A 17,464-nucleotide genomic window follows, 5' to 3' on the forward strand; every position below is an offset into this window, starting at 1 on the left:
TCCATATGTCCTGATGTCACCATATGTGTCCTGATGTCACCATGTGTGTCCTGATGTCACCATATGTGTCCTGATGTCACCATATGTGTTCTGATGTCACCATATGTGTCCTGATGTCACCATATGTGTCCTGATGTCTCCATATGTGTCCTGATGTCACCATATGTGTCCTGATGTCTCCATATGTGTCCTGATGTCACCATATGTGTTCTGATGTCACCATATGTGTCCTGATGTCACCATATGTGTCCTGATGTCACCATATGTGTCCTGATGTCACCATATGTGTTCTGATGACACTTTTATGTTTAAAAGAAAAAAGTACTTCAGGAAATTTGTTTCTACAACAGCAGAGAGAGCGCCCCTCACGTTGCACCACCTTGAGTCAATGTGCCTTATCTAGTTCTAATCAGAACACGTCTATGTTTGCACCACCTTAAGTCAATGTGCCTCATTCTGTTGCAACTGCAATTACGTAACGGGGAGAACAAATATGGATTAAGATGATCTACTACTGAAAGACTTCTATTAACGCTTAAGTATTTAATCCCGATAGAACACACAAAATAACAGTACCATGAATTAGATTAAGACTAAGCTTAAGACTTAGCTTAAGACTAAGCTTAAGAGCAATAACCAATTTCCGTGAAACACGTTAACACTGACACCAGTTATATTCTGATCTGAAGGCACCAAATGTGTCATAATATGACGCAAACACAATGTTGGAAGATGTTGACACCCACTGTGACTAGAAATGGCAATAACCACCGTAACTATAGCTCAGCAGTTTGAAGGCTATCCCGAGAAGACAGTAACCATTGTAAATCAAGTTGAAGGTCAAACATGTTGGATCCTTAAGTGGCATTACCTACACTCGCCTGCAATAGAGTTTCTCGCTAGTCGAGCACACGTTTTAGAGGTGGTGAGTGGATCTATGGAAGTCTGAGGTTAGTGGCATGTATAGTCTCCGGCGTGCTCACAGTGGCAGTGTTGCTACCCGACGTATCAGACATTGGAAACGTGTGGAGTGTCATGAGGCGTTACCAGCTCACTGTGCCGGGACCTTTAGTGCTGTGAAGTGGTGATATTCACTAATGTTTGCCAATATCATACTGTCTGTGGCTACAGCAATCTATTTCTGAGGAGGTATACTTAAGGTGTGAAGTGGTATTTCCTAATCGTATCATGAATTGTCAGTATAGAATGGAGTGAAAGATACTTTCAGTGATTTGGGCCCGAACATGCAGAAGGGTCCGAGGCGTGCACGGGACAAAGAAAATTGGAGCGATGTGATATACACCGGGTGACGTGCTTATGAGTAAGTTTGCTGTGGATAGTGAGTTCTGGTTTCGTTGCATTATGCTCTTACAGTTAAAAAGTGGATATGACCATATGAGACTATTTCTTTTTTTTTGTCTGTTCTATTGTGATACTCGGGAAACGGCCATTGTCCAAGACAGACAACGAGCGTTCAAAAACTTATCTTACAAAGTTTATCAACAATAAAGTTATCTAATTTGTATAGACCATCACTATATCATCTCAGTTATTAAATCTAACTCTATTACCACGAGAAATATCATTGAATCTTCTATCATTAGATACACAAAGAATTATGATCTTAATATTAGTGATGGTCTATACAAATTAGATAACTTTATTGTTGATACAATTTGCAAAAAGGTAAAGTTTATGAACGCTCGTTGTTTGTCTTGGACAATCGCATGTTTACCAAATGGCGCCCTTGCTTCGTCTCTTCAATGTATATCAAGTGACATATTTCTCTCTTGTGTCTCCCCTGATAATGTGATTATTACACAAAAGTATAAATAAGTATATATATATATATATATATGTATATATATATATATATATATATATATATATATATATATATATATATATATATATATATATATATATATATATATATATATATAAAGTAGTGGTGATGTAAGAAGGAGATGGAGAGAGTATTTTGAAGGTTTGTTGAATAAGTTAGATGATAGAGTGGCAGATATAGGGTGTTTTGGACGAGGTGGTGTGCGAAGTGAGAGGGTTAGGGAGAATTATTTGGTAGACAGAGAAGAGGTAGTGAAAGCTTTGCGGAAGATGAAAGCCGGCAAGACAGCGGGTTTGGATGGTATTGCAGTGGAATTTATTAAAAAAAAAGTGGGTGGCTGTGTTGTTGACTGGTTGGTAAAGATATTTCATGTATATATGACTCATGGTGAGGTGCTTGAGGAGTGGCGGAATGCTTGCATAGTGTCATTGTACAAAGGCAAAGGGGATATAGGTGAGTGCACAAATCACAGAGGTATAAGTTTGTTGAGTATTCCTGGGAAATTTTATGTGAGGGTATTAATTGAGAGGGTGAAGGCATGTACAGAGCATCAGACTTGGGAAGAGCGGTGTGGTTTCAGAAGTGGTAGAGGATGTGTGGATCAGGTTTTTGCTTTGAAGAATGTATGTGAGAAATACTCAGGAAAGCAAATGGATTTGTATGTAGCATTTATGTATCTGGAGAAGGCATATGTTAGAGTTGATAGAGATGCTCTGTGGAAGGTATTAATAAATATATGGTGTGGGAGGCAAGTTGTTAGAAGCAGTGAAAAGTTTTCATCGAGGATGTAAGGCATGTGTGCGAGTGGGAAGAGAGGAAAGTGATGGGTTCTCAGTGAATGTCGGTTTGCGGCAGGGGTGCGTGATGTCTCCATGGTTATTTAATTTGTTTATGGATGGGGTTGTTAGGGAGGTGAATGCAAGGGTTTTGGAGAGAGGGGCAAGTATGCAGTCTGTTGGGGATGAGAGTGCTTGGGAAGTGAGTCAGTTGTTGTTCGCTGATGATACAGCGCTGGTAGCTGATTCGGGTGAGAAACTGCAGAAGCTGGTGACTGAGTTTGGTAGCGCTAGGAAACGACAACAAAGGCCACATTCGTTCACAATCATTCTCTAGCTGTTATATATAATGCACCGAAACCACATCTCCCTATCCACATCCAGGCCCCACAAAACATCCCATGGTTTACCCCAGACGCTTCACATGCCCTGGTTCAATCCACTGAGAGCACGTTGACCCCGATATGCCACATCGTCCAATTCACTCTGTTCCTTGCACGCCTTTTACCATCCTGCATGTTCAGGCCCCGATCGCTCAAAATCTTTTTCACTCCATCCTTCCACCTCCAATTTGGTCTCCCACTTCTCGCTCCCTCCACCTCTGACACATATATCCTTTTGGTCAATCTTTCCTCACTCATACATACTGTGTATAAGAATGATACAATATCAGATACACACACATGCATATACCAGCAAACACATCTAAAGACATACATCTACCGCACACCTATATACCTCCGACGATTACGAATTAGGTAATAGGGATCCAACATTTGTCAGTAAACATAAGCTGATAAGAAATATTCCCGCTAGCTATGATTAGATTAGCCTGAGTCTTTATACATTGAGCTCCAAAGCCTTTAGCCAGTTGTATCTTGCAGGTGGTGGAAAAAACAGCCAAACGTATGAGCGGCACTGATTCGAACACCGAAATGGTTTCTTCCGACGATAAGTCTTCATATAGTTTCTTTGATGTCGCACAACTGTGTCATGAACCTTTCTGGGTAAGTAGTATTCATTTAATACTATATATACATATATATATATATATACATATATATATATATATATATATATATATATATATATATATATATATATATATATATATATATCTTTTTTTTCTTTCTTTCAAACTATTCGCCATTTCCCGCATTAGCAAGGTAGCGTTAAGAACAGAGGACTGGGCCTCTGAGGGAATATCCTCACCTGGCCCCCTTCTCTGTTCCCTCTTTTGGAAAGCTAGAAAAAAAAAAATCAAGAGGGGAGGATTTCCAGCTCCCCGCTCCCTCCCCTTTAGTCGCCTTCTACGACACGCAGGGAATACGTGGGAAGTATTCTTTCTCCCCTATCCCCAGGGATATATATATATATATATATATATATATATATATATATATATATATATATATATATATATATATATATATATATTCATTTATTTATTTATTTTGCTTTGTCGCTGTCTCCCGCGTTAGCGAGGTAGCGCAAGGAAACAGACGAAAGAATGGCCCAACTCGCCCACATACACATGTACATACATACACGTCCACACACGCAAATATACATACCTATACATCTCAATGTACACATATATATACACACACAGACATATACACATATACACATGTACGTAATTCATACTGTCTGCCTTTATTTGTTCCCATCGCCACCTCGCCACACATGGAATAACAACCCCCTTTCCCTCATGTGTGCGAGGTAGCTCTAGGAAAAGACACCAAAGGCCCCATTCGTTCACGCTCAGTCTCTAGCTGTCATGTAATAATGAACCGAAACCACAGCTCCCTATCCACATCCAGTCCCCACAGAACTTTCCATGGTTTACCCCAGACGCTTCACATGCTCTGGCTCAATCCACTGACAGCACGTCGACCCCGGTATACCACATCCTTCCAACTCACTCTATTCCTTGCACGCCTTTCACCCTTCTGCATGTTCAGGCCCCGATCACTCAAAATCTTTTTCACTCCATCTTTCCACCTCCAATTTGGTCTCCCACTTCTCCTCGTTCCCTCCACCTCTGACACATATATTCTATTGGTCAATCTTTTCTCACTCATTCTCTCCATGTGACCAAACCATTTCAAAACACCCTCTTCTGCTCTCTCAACCACACTCTTTTTATTTCCACACATGTCTCTTACCCTTACATTACTTACTCGATCAAACCACCTCACACCACATATTGTCCTCAAACATCTCATTTCCAGCACATCCACCCTCCTGCGCACAACTCTATCCATAGCCCACGCCTCGCAACCATACAACATTGTTGGAACTACTATTCCTTCAAACATACCCATTTTTGCTTTCCGAGACAATGTTCTCGACTTCCAAACATTCTTCAAGGCTCCCAGAATTTTCGCCCCCTCCCCCACCCTATGATTCACTTCCGCTTCCATGGTTCCATCCGCTGCCAGATCCACTCCCAGATATCTAAAACACTTTACTTCCTCCAGTTTTTCTCCATTCAAACTTACCTCCCAATTGACTTGACCCTCAACCCTACTGTACCTAATAACCTTGCTCTTATTCACATTTACTCTTAACTTTCTTCTTTCACACACTTTACCAAACTCAGTCACCAGCTTCTGCAGTTTCTTACATGAATCAGCCACCAGCGCTGTATCATCAGCGAACAACAGCTGACTCACTTCCCAAGATCTCTCATCCACAACAGACTGCATACTTGCCCCTCTCTCCAAAACTCTTGCATTCACCTCCCTAACAACCCCATCCATAAACAAATTAAACAACCATGGAGACATCACACACCCCTGCCGCAAACCTACATTCACTGAGAACCAATCACTGTCCTCTCTTCCTACACGTACACATGCCTTACATCCTCGATAAAAACTTTTCACTGCTTCTAACAACTTGCCTCCCTCACCATATATTCTTAAAACCTTCCACAGAGCATCTATATCAACTCTATCATAAGCCTTCTCCAGATCCATAAATGCTACATACAAATCCATTTGTTTTTCTAAGTATTTCTCACATACATTCTTCAAAGCAAACACCTGATCCACACATCCTCTACCACTTCTGAAACCACACTGCTCTTCCCTAATCTGATGCTCTGTGCATGCCTTCACCCTCTCAATCAATACCCTCCCATATGATTTACCAGGAATACTCAACAAACTTATACCTCTGTAATTTGGGCACTCACTCTTATCCCCTTTGTCTTTGTGCAATGGCACTATGCACGCATTCCGCCAATCCTCAGGCACCTCACCATGAATCATACATACATTAAATAACCTTACCAACCAGTCAATAATACAGTCACCCCCTTTTTTAATAAATTCCACTGCAATACCATCCAAACCTACTGCCTTGCCGGCTTTCATCTTCCGTAAAGCTTTTACTACCTCTTCTCTATTTACCAAATCATTTTCCCTAACCCTCTCACTTTGCACACCACCTCGACCAAAACACCCTATATCTGCCACTCTATCATCAAACACATTCAACAAACCTTCAAAATACTCACTCCATCTCCTTCTCACATCACCACTACTTGTTATCACCTCCCCATTAGCCTCCTTCGCTGAAGTTCCCATTTGCTCCCTTGTCTTACGCACTTTATTTACCTCCTTCCAAAACATCTTTTTATTCTCCCTGAAATTTAATGATACTCTCTCACCCCAACTCTCATTTGCCCTCTTTTTCACCTCTTGCACCTTTCTCTTGACCTCCTGCCGCTTTCTTTTATACCTCTCCCACTCATCTGCATTTTTTCCCTGCCAAAATCGTCCAAATGCCTCTCTCTTCTCTTTCACTACTTATCTTACTTCTTCATCCCACCACTCACTACCTTTTCTAATCAACCCACCTCCAACGCTTCTCATGCCACAAGCATCTTTTGCCCAAGCCATCACTGCTTCCCTAAATACATCCCATTCCTCCCCCACTCCCCTTACTTCCATTCTTCTCACCATTTTCCATTCTGTACTCAGTCTCTCCTGGTACTTCCTCACACAAGTCTCCTTCCCAAGCTCACTTACTTTCACCACTCTCTTCACCCCAACATTCTCTCTTCTTTTCTGAAAACCCCCACAAATCTTCACCTTCGCCTCCACAAGATAATGATCAGACATCCCTCCAGTTGCACCTCTCAGCACATTAACACCCAAAAGTCTCTCTTTCGTGCGTCTATCAATTAACACGTAATCTAATAACGCTCTCTGGCCATCTCTCCTACTTACATACGTATACTTATGTATATCTCGCTTTTTAAACCAGGTATTCCCAATCACCAGTCCTTTTTCAGCACATAAATCTACAAGCTCTTCATCATTTCCATTTACAACACTGAACACTCCATTTATCCCAATTATTCCCTCAACTGCCACATTACTCACCTTTGCATTCAAATCACCCATCACTATAACCCGGTCATGTGCAACAAAACCACTAACACACTCATTCAGCTGCTCCCAAAACACTTGCCTCTCATGATCTTTCTTCTCATGCCCAGGTACATATGCACCAATAATCACCCATCTCTCCCCATCAACTTTCACTTTTACCCATATCAATCTAGAATTTACTTTCTTGCACTCTATCACATACTCCGACAACTCCTGATTCAGGAGTAGTGCTACTCCTTCCCTTGCTCTTGTCCTCTCACTAACCCCTGACTTTACTCCCAAGACATTCACAAACCACTCTTCCCCTTTACCCTTGAGCTTCGTTTCACTCAGAGCCAAAACGTCCAGGTTCCTTTCCTCAAACATACTACCAATCTCTCCTTTTTTCCCATCTCGGTTACATCCACACACATTTAGACACCCCAATCTGAGCCTTCGAGGAGGATGAGCACTCCTCGCGTGACTCCTCCTTCTGTTTCCCTTTTTAAAAAGTTAAAATACAAGGAGGGGAGGGTTTCTGCCCCCCCCCCCCCCGCTCCCGTCCCCTTTAGTCGCCTTCTACGACACGTGAGGAATGCGTGGGAAGTATTTTTTCTCCCCTATCCCCAGGGGTGTGTGATGTCTCCATGGTTGTTTAATTTGTTTATGGATGGTGTTGTTAGGGAGGTAAATGCAAGAGTTTTGGAAAGAGGGGCAAGTATGAAGTCTGTTGGGGATGAGAGAGCTTGGGAAGTGAGTCAGTTGTTGTTCGCTGATGATACAGCGCTGGTGGCTGATTCATGTGAGAAACTGCAGAAGCTGGTGACTGAGTTTGGTAAAGTGTGTGGAAGAAGAAAGTTAAGAGTAAATGTGAATAAGAGCAAGGTTATTAGGTACAGTAGGGTTGAGGGTCAAGTCAATTGGGAGGTGAGTTTGAATGGAGAAAAACTGGAGGAAGTGAAGTGTTTTAGATATCTGGGAGTGGATCTGGCAGCGGATGGAACCATGGAAGCGGAAGTGGATCATAGGGTGGGGGAGGGGGCGAAAATTCTGGGGGCCTTGAAGAATGTGTGGAAGTCGAGAACATTATCTCGGAAAGCAAAAATGGGTATGTTTGAAGGAATAGTGGTTCCAACAATGTTGTATGGTTGCGAGGCGTGGGCTATGTTTGAGGACAATGTGTGGTGTGAGGTGGTTTGATCGAGTGAGTAACGTAAGGGTAAGAGAGATGTGTGGAAATAAAAAGAGCGTGGTTGAGAGAGCAGAAGAGGGTGTTTTGAAGTGGTTTGGGCACATGGAGAGAATGAGTGAGGAAAGATTGACCAAGAGGATATATGTGTCGGAGGTGGAGGGAACGAGGAGAAGAGGGAGACCAAATTGGAGGTGGAAAGATGTAGTGAAAAAGATTTTGTGTGATCGGGGCCTGAACATGCAGGAGGGTGAAAGGAGGGCAAGGAATAGAGTGAATTGGATCGATGTGGTATACCGGGGTTGACGTGCTGTCAGTGGATTGAATCAAGGCATCTGAAACGTCTGGGGTAAACCATGGAAAGCTGTGTAGGTATATATATTTGCGTGTGTGGACGTATGTATTTACATGTGTATGGGGGGGGGGGGGGTTGGGCCATTTCTTTCGTCTGTTTCCTTGCGCTACCTCGCAAACGCGGGAGACAGCGACAAAGTATAATAAATAAATAAATATATATATATATATATATATATATATATATATATATATATATATATATATTATATTTATTTATTTTGCTTTGTCGCTGTCTCCCGCGTTAGCGAGGTAGCGCAAGGTCTGACCAACATAAGAACACAGTCATGCTGACACACTTGTCGACGGAGGAGAAGAGAAAGTCACACTGTAAACACTGTAATATTTATTCAAGAACGCGTCACCACAAGAGAGGGAACTCGCAATTGGTTCAGTAATTACACTCAGCGCACCACTCACACACACACACACACACACACACACACACACACACACACACAATAATTAGCAATAAGAATACTTAGAAATCATGGATTACATTACTAACCTTATTCACAAGTACACTTCCTTAGCAGTTCATCTTAAGGGTTGTTTTCTCAACTAACACACTCAGTGTGTAGTCTAGAATTGCAGAGGAGAAACGGAATATTTTTTCTGCCGTAATAAAAAAAGATCGAAGATCTTATACCAGTATAAACATACGAATGGCTCGCCCTCGCCCTATAATCATCTATTGTCGTGACTGACTGCCGTTGATATATACCAAAACCTAAGCGATATATGATATTTGCATAGGGGAGGCGAAGTAATAAAGATTACTGGAAGAGCAGCTTAGATTCTAAACCCCATAACAATTAACAGTTCGCCTACCAATTTGTATAACAAGAACTTGACATTATTCAAACAGGATTCATGATTTCATTTGTTTTCTCACTGTCATCTCTTGTCCATTGCAGACTTTCACCCGTGCGTGGAATTCATCATCGCCTGATTTTGGGATATGTTTCGAACGGACAGTTTTGGTGTGGATTCCCTGTCTCTTCTTGTGGTTATGTAGTCCCTTTTATGTATTCATCCTCAAACGAAGGCCTGTTTATCCACTACCCTGGACAGCCCTCAGTTACACAAAAGTGGTGAGTATTGCAACACAACATCGCGAAAAGAATATACTATATAATGTTGACTATTTCTCTTACATGAAAATTGACTGACCTCATCCAGACCAAATTAGTGAACATACTGTCACTTCATACTGACCATCTCTCGCATGGCTTAAGATTTACACTGGTTACTCCTCTACATTACAATTATAGAGAGTTGTGTGCATACGGTACATACAGCACAGTCAAAATACTCATATATACAGCGAATACTTCAAGACGCTACATCAGGTAGCCTATAATGCAGATGAGTGCAGTGAGTGCTGCAGTAAATATGTCAGAATCTACATCGATGGAGTTGTCACTAATGAACACCATACACAGCGGCCTATGGTACACCAAGCGAGCGAGCTGTACACTGCACGCGACTAGGCTTCAAGATAATAAGCAGTGGAGTGACCATAGACACAGTGGGTTATCGAGTATAATAACAAACCACTGAGGAAAGATTATCATCAAACGCAACCCACTGGGGAGTAGGATAATGAACAGAGGTATATCGAGGTGACCAGTATTGTAATACATATCTACAGAGAATTCTTCTTGTGTGAATGCATTCACGTTAGCTTATCTTTGGGCTTATATGGTATGATGTATTACGCAGGGGGATGCTTCAACAAGGTAATCACTACAATACATCATACAGTATGAGCCCAAAGATAAGCTAATGTGGTGAATGCCTTCACACGAGATAACACAGTCAGTATGCACAACACGTTTCAAATTCATCTTGATGACAGGCATAATCATGTCTGGCGGTGATGATATAATGTGGCTCCATTAATTAGACTAGACAGATATGTACGTGTCTCACTATCTGGGAGAGTTGTGACATCTTTTTTTTAATCTATTAAATAAAGGAACTATAAACACTGGCATGCCGCTTCCATTTGCTCATCACAGGAATCGATTTAAACAATTCACCTAGGATTCGAACCCGGGTCAAATATTGCTCCTTAGTTGTCTAGAATTTAACTCGAGTTAGAATCCTTTCCGCACAGAAGTGAATTGTTTACACTGGTTTACTAAATACAGTGATATCTTCACACATAAACAATCAGGATTGCTATCTATGTACATTGTTTACCACACCAGCTCTATAAACAATCAGAATTGCTATCTATGTACATTGTTTACCACACCAGCTCTATAAACAATCAGAATTGCTATATATGTACATTGTTTACCACACCAGCTCTATAAACAATCAGAATTGCTATCTATGTACATTGTTTACCACACCAGCTCTATAAACAATCAGAATTGCTATCTATGTACATTGTTTACCACACCAGCTCTATAAACAATCAGAATTGCTATCTATGTACATTGTTTACCACACCAGCTCTATAAACAATCAGAATTGTTATCTATGTACATTGTTTACCACACCAGCTCTATACACTTGTGTTATCCCTGGCAACAGATGGTCTCAGTACTGTTGTTGATGGTGTCGACTGCCGAGCTTGTCTGGGCTGTGGCGAACGGCCCTAATGTAGTGCCCATTGCAGACTTCATAGCACCTGCGTTTCTTCTGATTACTCAGGTGAGCTTCAACACATAGACGTAAAGATATGGTGAGTGCTAAAGTTATTTTCGTAACTTGTTTTGTATTTAATTAGTGTTTCCTTATTCTTATCATGGTGATGGCTTCGGATACAAACAGCTTTGATTGAAACAAAGATTTTTCTGTATATCTTTTATATCTTGCGAATCTATAAAGTAAGATATAGTTTGAACGTGGCCCAAAGTTTACTGAGAAATTGTATACAGATCTGTTGTATATAAGAGACTCGTGGCTTGTAAAATGAACGAAGACGAACGAAAGAATTATGTCAGAGCGAAATGAGAGATGGTAATGGCAAAAGAAAGAAAAGCAATGCCAGAGAAGCAACAGTAGAGTATATTTAAAAAGGACGTGTATGACGTATGTTGAGTCTTTCCTTTTGATTATTTAACATCATTTTTCCCTGACACCAGAAGCTACATTTGACGTTAGTTATTCTGGGAGGACGCCGTAGTGAACGTAGCAGTGGCATCATTTGGTTCTTCTGGTTCGCTATGTTGTTGTGTGGGCTGCCGCAGCTGTACACCACAGTCACCTCCACAGTGCACGGGGTAAGTTCTCTTGGTCTCGTGACACACCAGTCACTGTGAATCTTCAACACCGCTTCGAGTGTAAGAGTTTAAAGTCAACAATGTTCTTTTACTTCTCACTGGGGAGGGAAGGAATCCTTAGTTTCTGCTATGGCAATACGTTGATACAGCATTACCATCAGTGAGTCAGTCACCGCTTCCAACAATATGTTGTCACGATCTCCTCCACTATGCAAGGGAATTACCTTCCATTGACACAAAAGGACGCCGATCAGTCCCCAGCCACACTGAGTATAACTTTCTTGGTAAATAAACCTTCCATAATAATAATGATAATAATAATAATAATAATAATAATAATAATAATAATAATAATAATAATAATAATTATTATTATTATTATTATTATTATTATTATTATTATCATTATTATTATTATCATTATTATTATTATTATTATTTTCATTATCTTTATTATTATTATTATTATCATTATTATTATTATTATTATTATCATTATTATTATTATTATTATTATTATTATTATTATCTATTATTATTATCATTATTATTATTATTATTATTATTATTATTATCATTATTATCATTATTATTTTCATTATCTTTATTATACATTTGACTTAACAAAGAGATGGTCAGAGACTCCACCCTCTCTCAGCCTCAAAAACCCTCCTATGTTTGGGATGAGCCACCATCATTGACCAACGGTGTGATTTGCCAGTCACACCAGCAGGTCGTTTTAATCCCAGTATCATGAGAAAGTGTTGAGTCTTCGGTATCACCTTTTACGTGGGGGGGGGTTAAGTGATTCACACCTCCACAGTTTACGGGTAAATCGCGTGTACACCCAGTGATAAATCAACTGTAACTACCACGACTCACAACCTACGTTTTCTACGTTGATGTGTAAGGTACTGTGCAAGAAATACCTCTCAGTTGTCGTCATCATCTACCGCAGTGTTAGGCGAGCACCCACCCCACCCGTAGTGAGGAAGGTACTCAACCATGACGTCTTCTTCCTTGGGTGGACACCCCGTCTTCTTCCTCCTCCTTCCCCTGTACTAATCTTTTTTTGAAATTCTCCCGTTTATCCTTTTTTCCTTTCGTCCCAAATCTGATGCCTTTTAGCACAAACTTTCCTTCCTCTGATTAATTGACTTGACCAACTTCACGACAGTGATCATTCTAATCATTACTCAGTCACTAGTGTGTTGAGGACACGTTATCACTATTAAGTATAACTAGACAAGAGGCTGCAATGACCATTGCCAGTTGAGTGTCTTCACCGTCTACTCATTACCCGACGTTGTCATGGGGGATATGCCAGTGTGGTGCTTTGAGGTAAGCCTTTAATTTGACGCAAATCTTCTTACAAAACTTTAAACTTTACTCATTTTGTTCTGTCTCTCCAAATTGCCTTCTCTCATGGGTTCCTCATAAACATTTCGTTCCTTATTTCTTTAATAATTCCTCTCAACTCGCTTCGAGCATTTATGAAAGTAACATCTTGATTTCAGAACAAAACCTAAACCTTCGCTTTCATGGTTTTTGTCAGCCCCGACATCCAAACATTTGGGCACATACTAATATAGTTTTTATCATCGATATCCATTATATCTTCATGACTATACCTTATCAGAGTACTCAACACCTTCTGTCTTTCTTATCATTGAACTGGCGAGGTTAAGTCCCACGTCAGAAAGGTGGAACACTGAACTTGTAACAGATCACCGATGTATAAGTTCAAGTTTTACGTGAATGTTCATATTGTTCACTTTCGACAAAACTCCATTATTTTAGGAATGTTCTTTTTTTTTTTTAATTTTGCAGGACCTTAGAGTGCCGGCCATTCTTGTGGTGACATTCTTCATACAATACCTGTGCTGCGTAGTTCTCTTCATCACAAATTGCTTGAGTGATGCTCCATCCAAACTCCAGACTCTGTATAAGACTGAGGTACGTTTCTGAGTATTTGATATTTGGTTATTCTACCATAAACCGTAGATATATTTCGTCCTTTTAATAGATGTTTTTCCGTTATCATTTACTTCTTAATCTGGATTTGCAGCAGAGGTTGGTAATAAGTAAGATCGACACACTTGAAGTATAGGAACTATGATGGAAGGTCGCAACTCAGAGACTTGTGATCTGATATGATTAACTTTGGTTACAATTATCTCAGTTTTGATTGCTGTCATTATCTTCTTGTTGCCCGTACAATTTGCAAAGCAGTTTGGAGTTATATGCTGGAGCCTTACATTTTGAATTAAGATGCCTCATTTAACAACATGTATCAAGTTACAGCACATTATGCCTTGCCTGAGAACGTTGGCATCCTAGTTGTATATATATATATATATATATATATATATATATATATATATATATATATATATATATATATATATATATATATATATTGCAAGTAAAAATATATGGGATAGAATGATAACAGAAACGTATCCGGATTTAGAAACCAAGTCCAGAACTCGATGCATCATTCCCGAGTCGCATATTCTTCCTGTGGAGCGCTCCTCTGGTCTGGCTAGGATGGCGACGGCCTCTCACCCCAGAGGACCTGTGGGATGTGGCGCCTGACCTGACGGCTGCAGCTGTGTACGACGCGTGGCAAGCCACCCTCACCAGGTACTACAGCTGGATAGATTACCCTACCAACATGTATTTATATGTGTATGTTTACATATGTGTATGTAACGTGAGTATACATGTAATGAGGAAAGCGGATGGGAAAGTGATGACAGGCCAAGATTGGAAAAAGAGATAGGGTTAGTACTATGAAGGACTGTTGAATGTGGCAGACGACAGGAAGAAGGATGTAGTTCGATTCGGACGAGGTAGTATGATGAGTGAGGAAGCCATTTTGAGCGGCATGCGGGGGGGGGGAGGTCGAACCACCTGGTCAAATCTCTTTGGGAGTGTGAGGCCTGGGCCAGGTAGCTGGCTGAAAACCTGGTTGTATCTACCTTATGCTATAGACTAACTTGCTGAAGGTGTTTTCTGTGTACATACTGGGTCGGCCCTTCCCATACGCTCAGAGCGTAGGGCTCCGACCGCAGAGGGGGCTCCTTAGTCCCGACATTTAATGGTACCCTTTAGTAAGCATGAAAAGCTGTCCCAGACGCCCTTAAAATGTAATTTGATTTTTGTCTCCCTGGGCATCCTAGATCTCGCAAATTACGCGGGAGTTTGAAGAGTAGAAGAGACCACAAAAGTGGCGCAACTTAGTGGTCCCGGAAAGGCCAGAGCCGACCCTGTGTACATAGTGTATATCAGGTTGTATCAACTGTGTTAACGTAGTCCTAACCCTCTAGCATGCCGGCCATTCTAATCTTTCTGTGATTCCTTCGTCCGTCGTCTCTATGTTGGTGAGAGTCAAGACATGTTTCCTGCCAGTATATTTGAAAGCTTGTGATCGAAACCCGTACACACAACGTTTGGCTCCGTGGCTTGCAACTAAGCCCCAAATATATATGTTTTCCTCATTAACAGGAACAGGCCTTTATAAGGGTCGAGGCGTGTGGATTATTGATTTGTGTATACCATACATACTCTCAACAAAATCTTTATTCCAACGCTTCATTAACTTTGACAGAGTAAGCATAGTCTGAAGTCGAAGCCATAGTCAATGTAGCAGCTCGGAACCGTCAGTCAGTCAGTGATTATTTACTCAATGTTGTGTGTGAAAATTTGATGAGAGTGGTGGAAAAACGTAGTGCTTTCAAACTCATGGCGTGCCTTACAAAGCTAGGGATTCATATTAATCAAAATGATAATTATTTGGAAAGTGATTATCAATTTTTCATCATTTAGTTAACATAAATTACCAAACAACGTTTTGAGCCATAAGTAGCAGCAATCATCTATCTACTTACACCATAAGTGTGGCATTTCATACTTTTTTTTTTTCCAACCAGTAGCATAGGTTAGGGCTGAGAGGAAGGGACTGTGGGAGGTATTAGGGATTCGTGGTGTGAGAGGTGATTTGCTGGGAGCTGTGGTGACCTCTTATAAAAACATTGAAGGAGGAATGATTATATATCGAAGTAAGAAGACATTTTAGGGTGGTTGTGGGAGTTGGACAAGAGTGTATGGTATGTTTGTGGTTCATCGTCGTGCATGTGGACGTTGTGATAAAATGAAAGTGGGATCGCAATATGATGGAGAGGAAACATTATTAAACAGGTAAGTATGAAAGTCGCCAAGTGCTTTTATGTATAAAAATCCAATGTTGTTTGAGGAAAGTGAACAAATGTTGCAGGAAAAGGTGAAGAATCAGGAAGTTGAAAGTGAATGTGCGGGGAAACGAAGGTGAAAGTTTTCCAAAGAAAAGAATATGACTAAGATGAAAAAGAAGAAGAAAAGAAATACAGAAAGCAGAGTGAATTCACTTGCAAGATGAAAGTGAAGGTAGTGCCGGAGGAAGTAAGATTCAAATATTCTGGAACAATACGGTAACATGAAAGAGGATAGTGTACAAAAACATTGTAGGAAAGTGAGGTAACAGAGGACTTGAGAAATGTCATTTGAGGCAGGAATCTGAGCGAGGAAGTGGAGAAAGACTTGAGAAACAGTACCAGGTAGGCAGTGATCTGTGGAAGTGGAGCAAAGTGCAACAGTTTCAGGTAAGAGTACCGGGGATGAGTTACGTCAGGGATGTGTCAAGAATAAGCGACTATGGACACGGTGGGAAGTGAAGTTAAAGTGTGGCAAAGTGGCGGGAATGGTTGGGACTGTAGTTGACTGTGTCAAGAAAAGGAATAACAGTGTTACTGTTTGGTTTGTCAAGCACTTATTTGTTTGTACGACCCAAGATGAGAGGTGCCTGAGAACAAGCAGAATGCATGTGTCGTTCTTCACTCATTCCCTCCATGTGACGAAACCATTTCAACACACTCTTTTCTGCTCTCAGCCACACTCTTTTTATTACCACACATCTCTCTTACCCTTTCATTACTTACTCGATCAAACCACTTCATCGCATATTGTCCTTAAGCATTTCATTTCCAACGCATCCACCCTCCTCCGCCTTCCACACATTCTTCTACGCTCCCAGAACCTCCGCCCCCTCCCCCACCCTGTGACTCACTACCGCTTCCATGGTTCCATCCGCTGCTAAATCCACTCCAAGATGTCTAAAACACTTCTTCCTCCATTTCCTTCTCCATTCAAACGTACCTCTCAATTAACTTGTCCCTCAACCCTACTGTACCTAATAGCCTTGCTCTTATGCTTTCTTCTTTCACACACTTTACCAAATTCAGTCACCAACTTCTGCAGTTTCTCACCTGAATCAGCCACTAGTGCTGTATCATCAGCAAACAACAACTGACTCACTTCCCAAGCCCTCGCATCTACAACAGACTGCATACTTGCCCCCTCTCCAAAACTCTTGCATTCACCTTCCTAACAACCCCATCCATAAACAAATTAAACAACCATGGAGACATCACGCACACCTGCCGCAAACCAACATTCACTGCGAACCAATCACTTTCCTCCCTTCCTACTCGTACGCATGTCTTACATCCTTGGTAAAAACCTTTCTCGGCTTCCAGCAACTTACTTCCCACACCATAGACTCTTAATACCTTCCACAAAGCATCTCTATCAACCCTATCATATGCCTTCTCCAGACCCCATAAATGCTACGTACA

The 17,464-nt window shown here is 40.9% G+C and overlaps 1 protein-coding gene across 4 annotated transcripts in view; it reads left to right on the top strand.

The window, feature by feature from the left end:
* The first annotated feature begins 814 nt into the window (after positions 1–814).
* The window catches only part of LOC139746976 (multidrug resistance-associated protein 1-like), a 44,137-nt gene continuing 27,487 nt past the window's right edge, over positions 815–17,464 (top strand). Inside the window, exons 1-7 of one of the 4 annotated variants that reach the window (XM_071658669.1) lie at positions 815–925; positions 3,507–3,629; positions 9,468–9,644; positions 11,098–11,217; positions 11,652–11,789; positions 13,620–13,745; positions 14,263–14,435. In XM_071658669.1, the coding sequence (XP_071514770.1) occupies positions 3,531–3,629; positions 9,468–9,644; positions 11,098–11,217; positions 11,652–11,789; positions 13,620–13,745; positions 14,263–14,435 (833 nt within the window). In that variant the 5' untranslated portion in view covers positions 815–925; positions 3,507–3,530. Of the gene's footprint in view, positions 951–978; positions 1,322–3,506; positions 3,630–9,467; positions 9,645–11,097; positions 11,218–11,651; positions 11,790–13,619; positions 13,746–14,262; positions 14,436–17,464 lie in introns of those variants that run through there. The other 3 variants (XM_071658668.1, XM_071658667.1, XM_071658670.1) reach the window with 3 other exon arrangements.

Source organism: Panulirus ornatus, chromosome 67, assembly GCF_036320965.1.
Source record: "Panulirus ornatus isolate Po-2019 chromosome 67, ASM3632096v1, whole genome shotgun sequence".
Taxonomy (NCBI): Eukaryota; Metazoa; Arthropoda; class Malacostraca; order Decapoda; family Palinuridae; genus Panulirus; species Panulirus ornatus.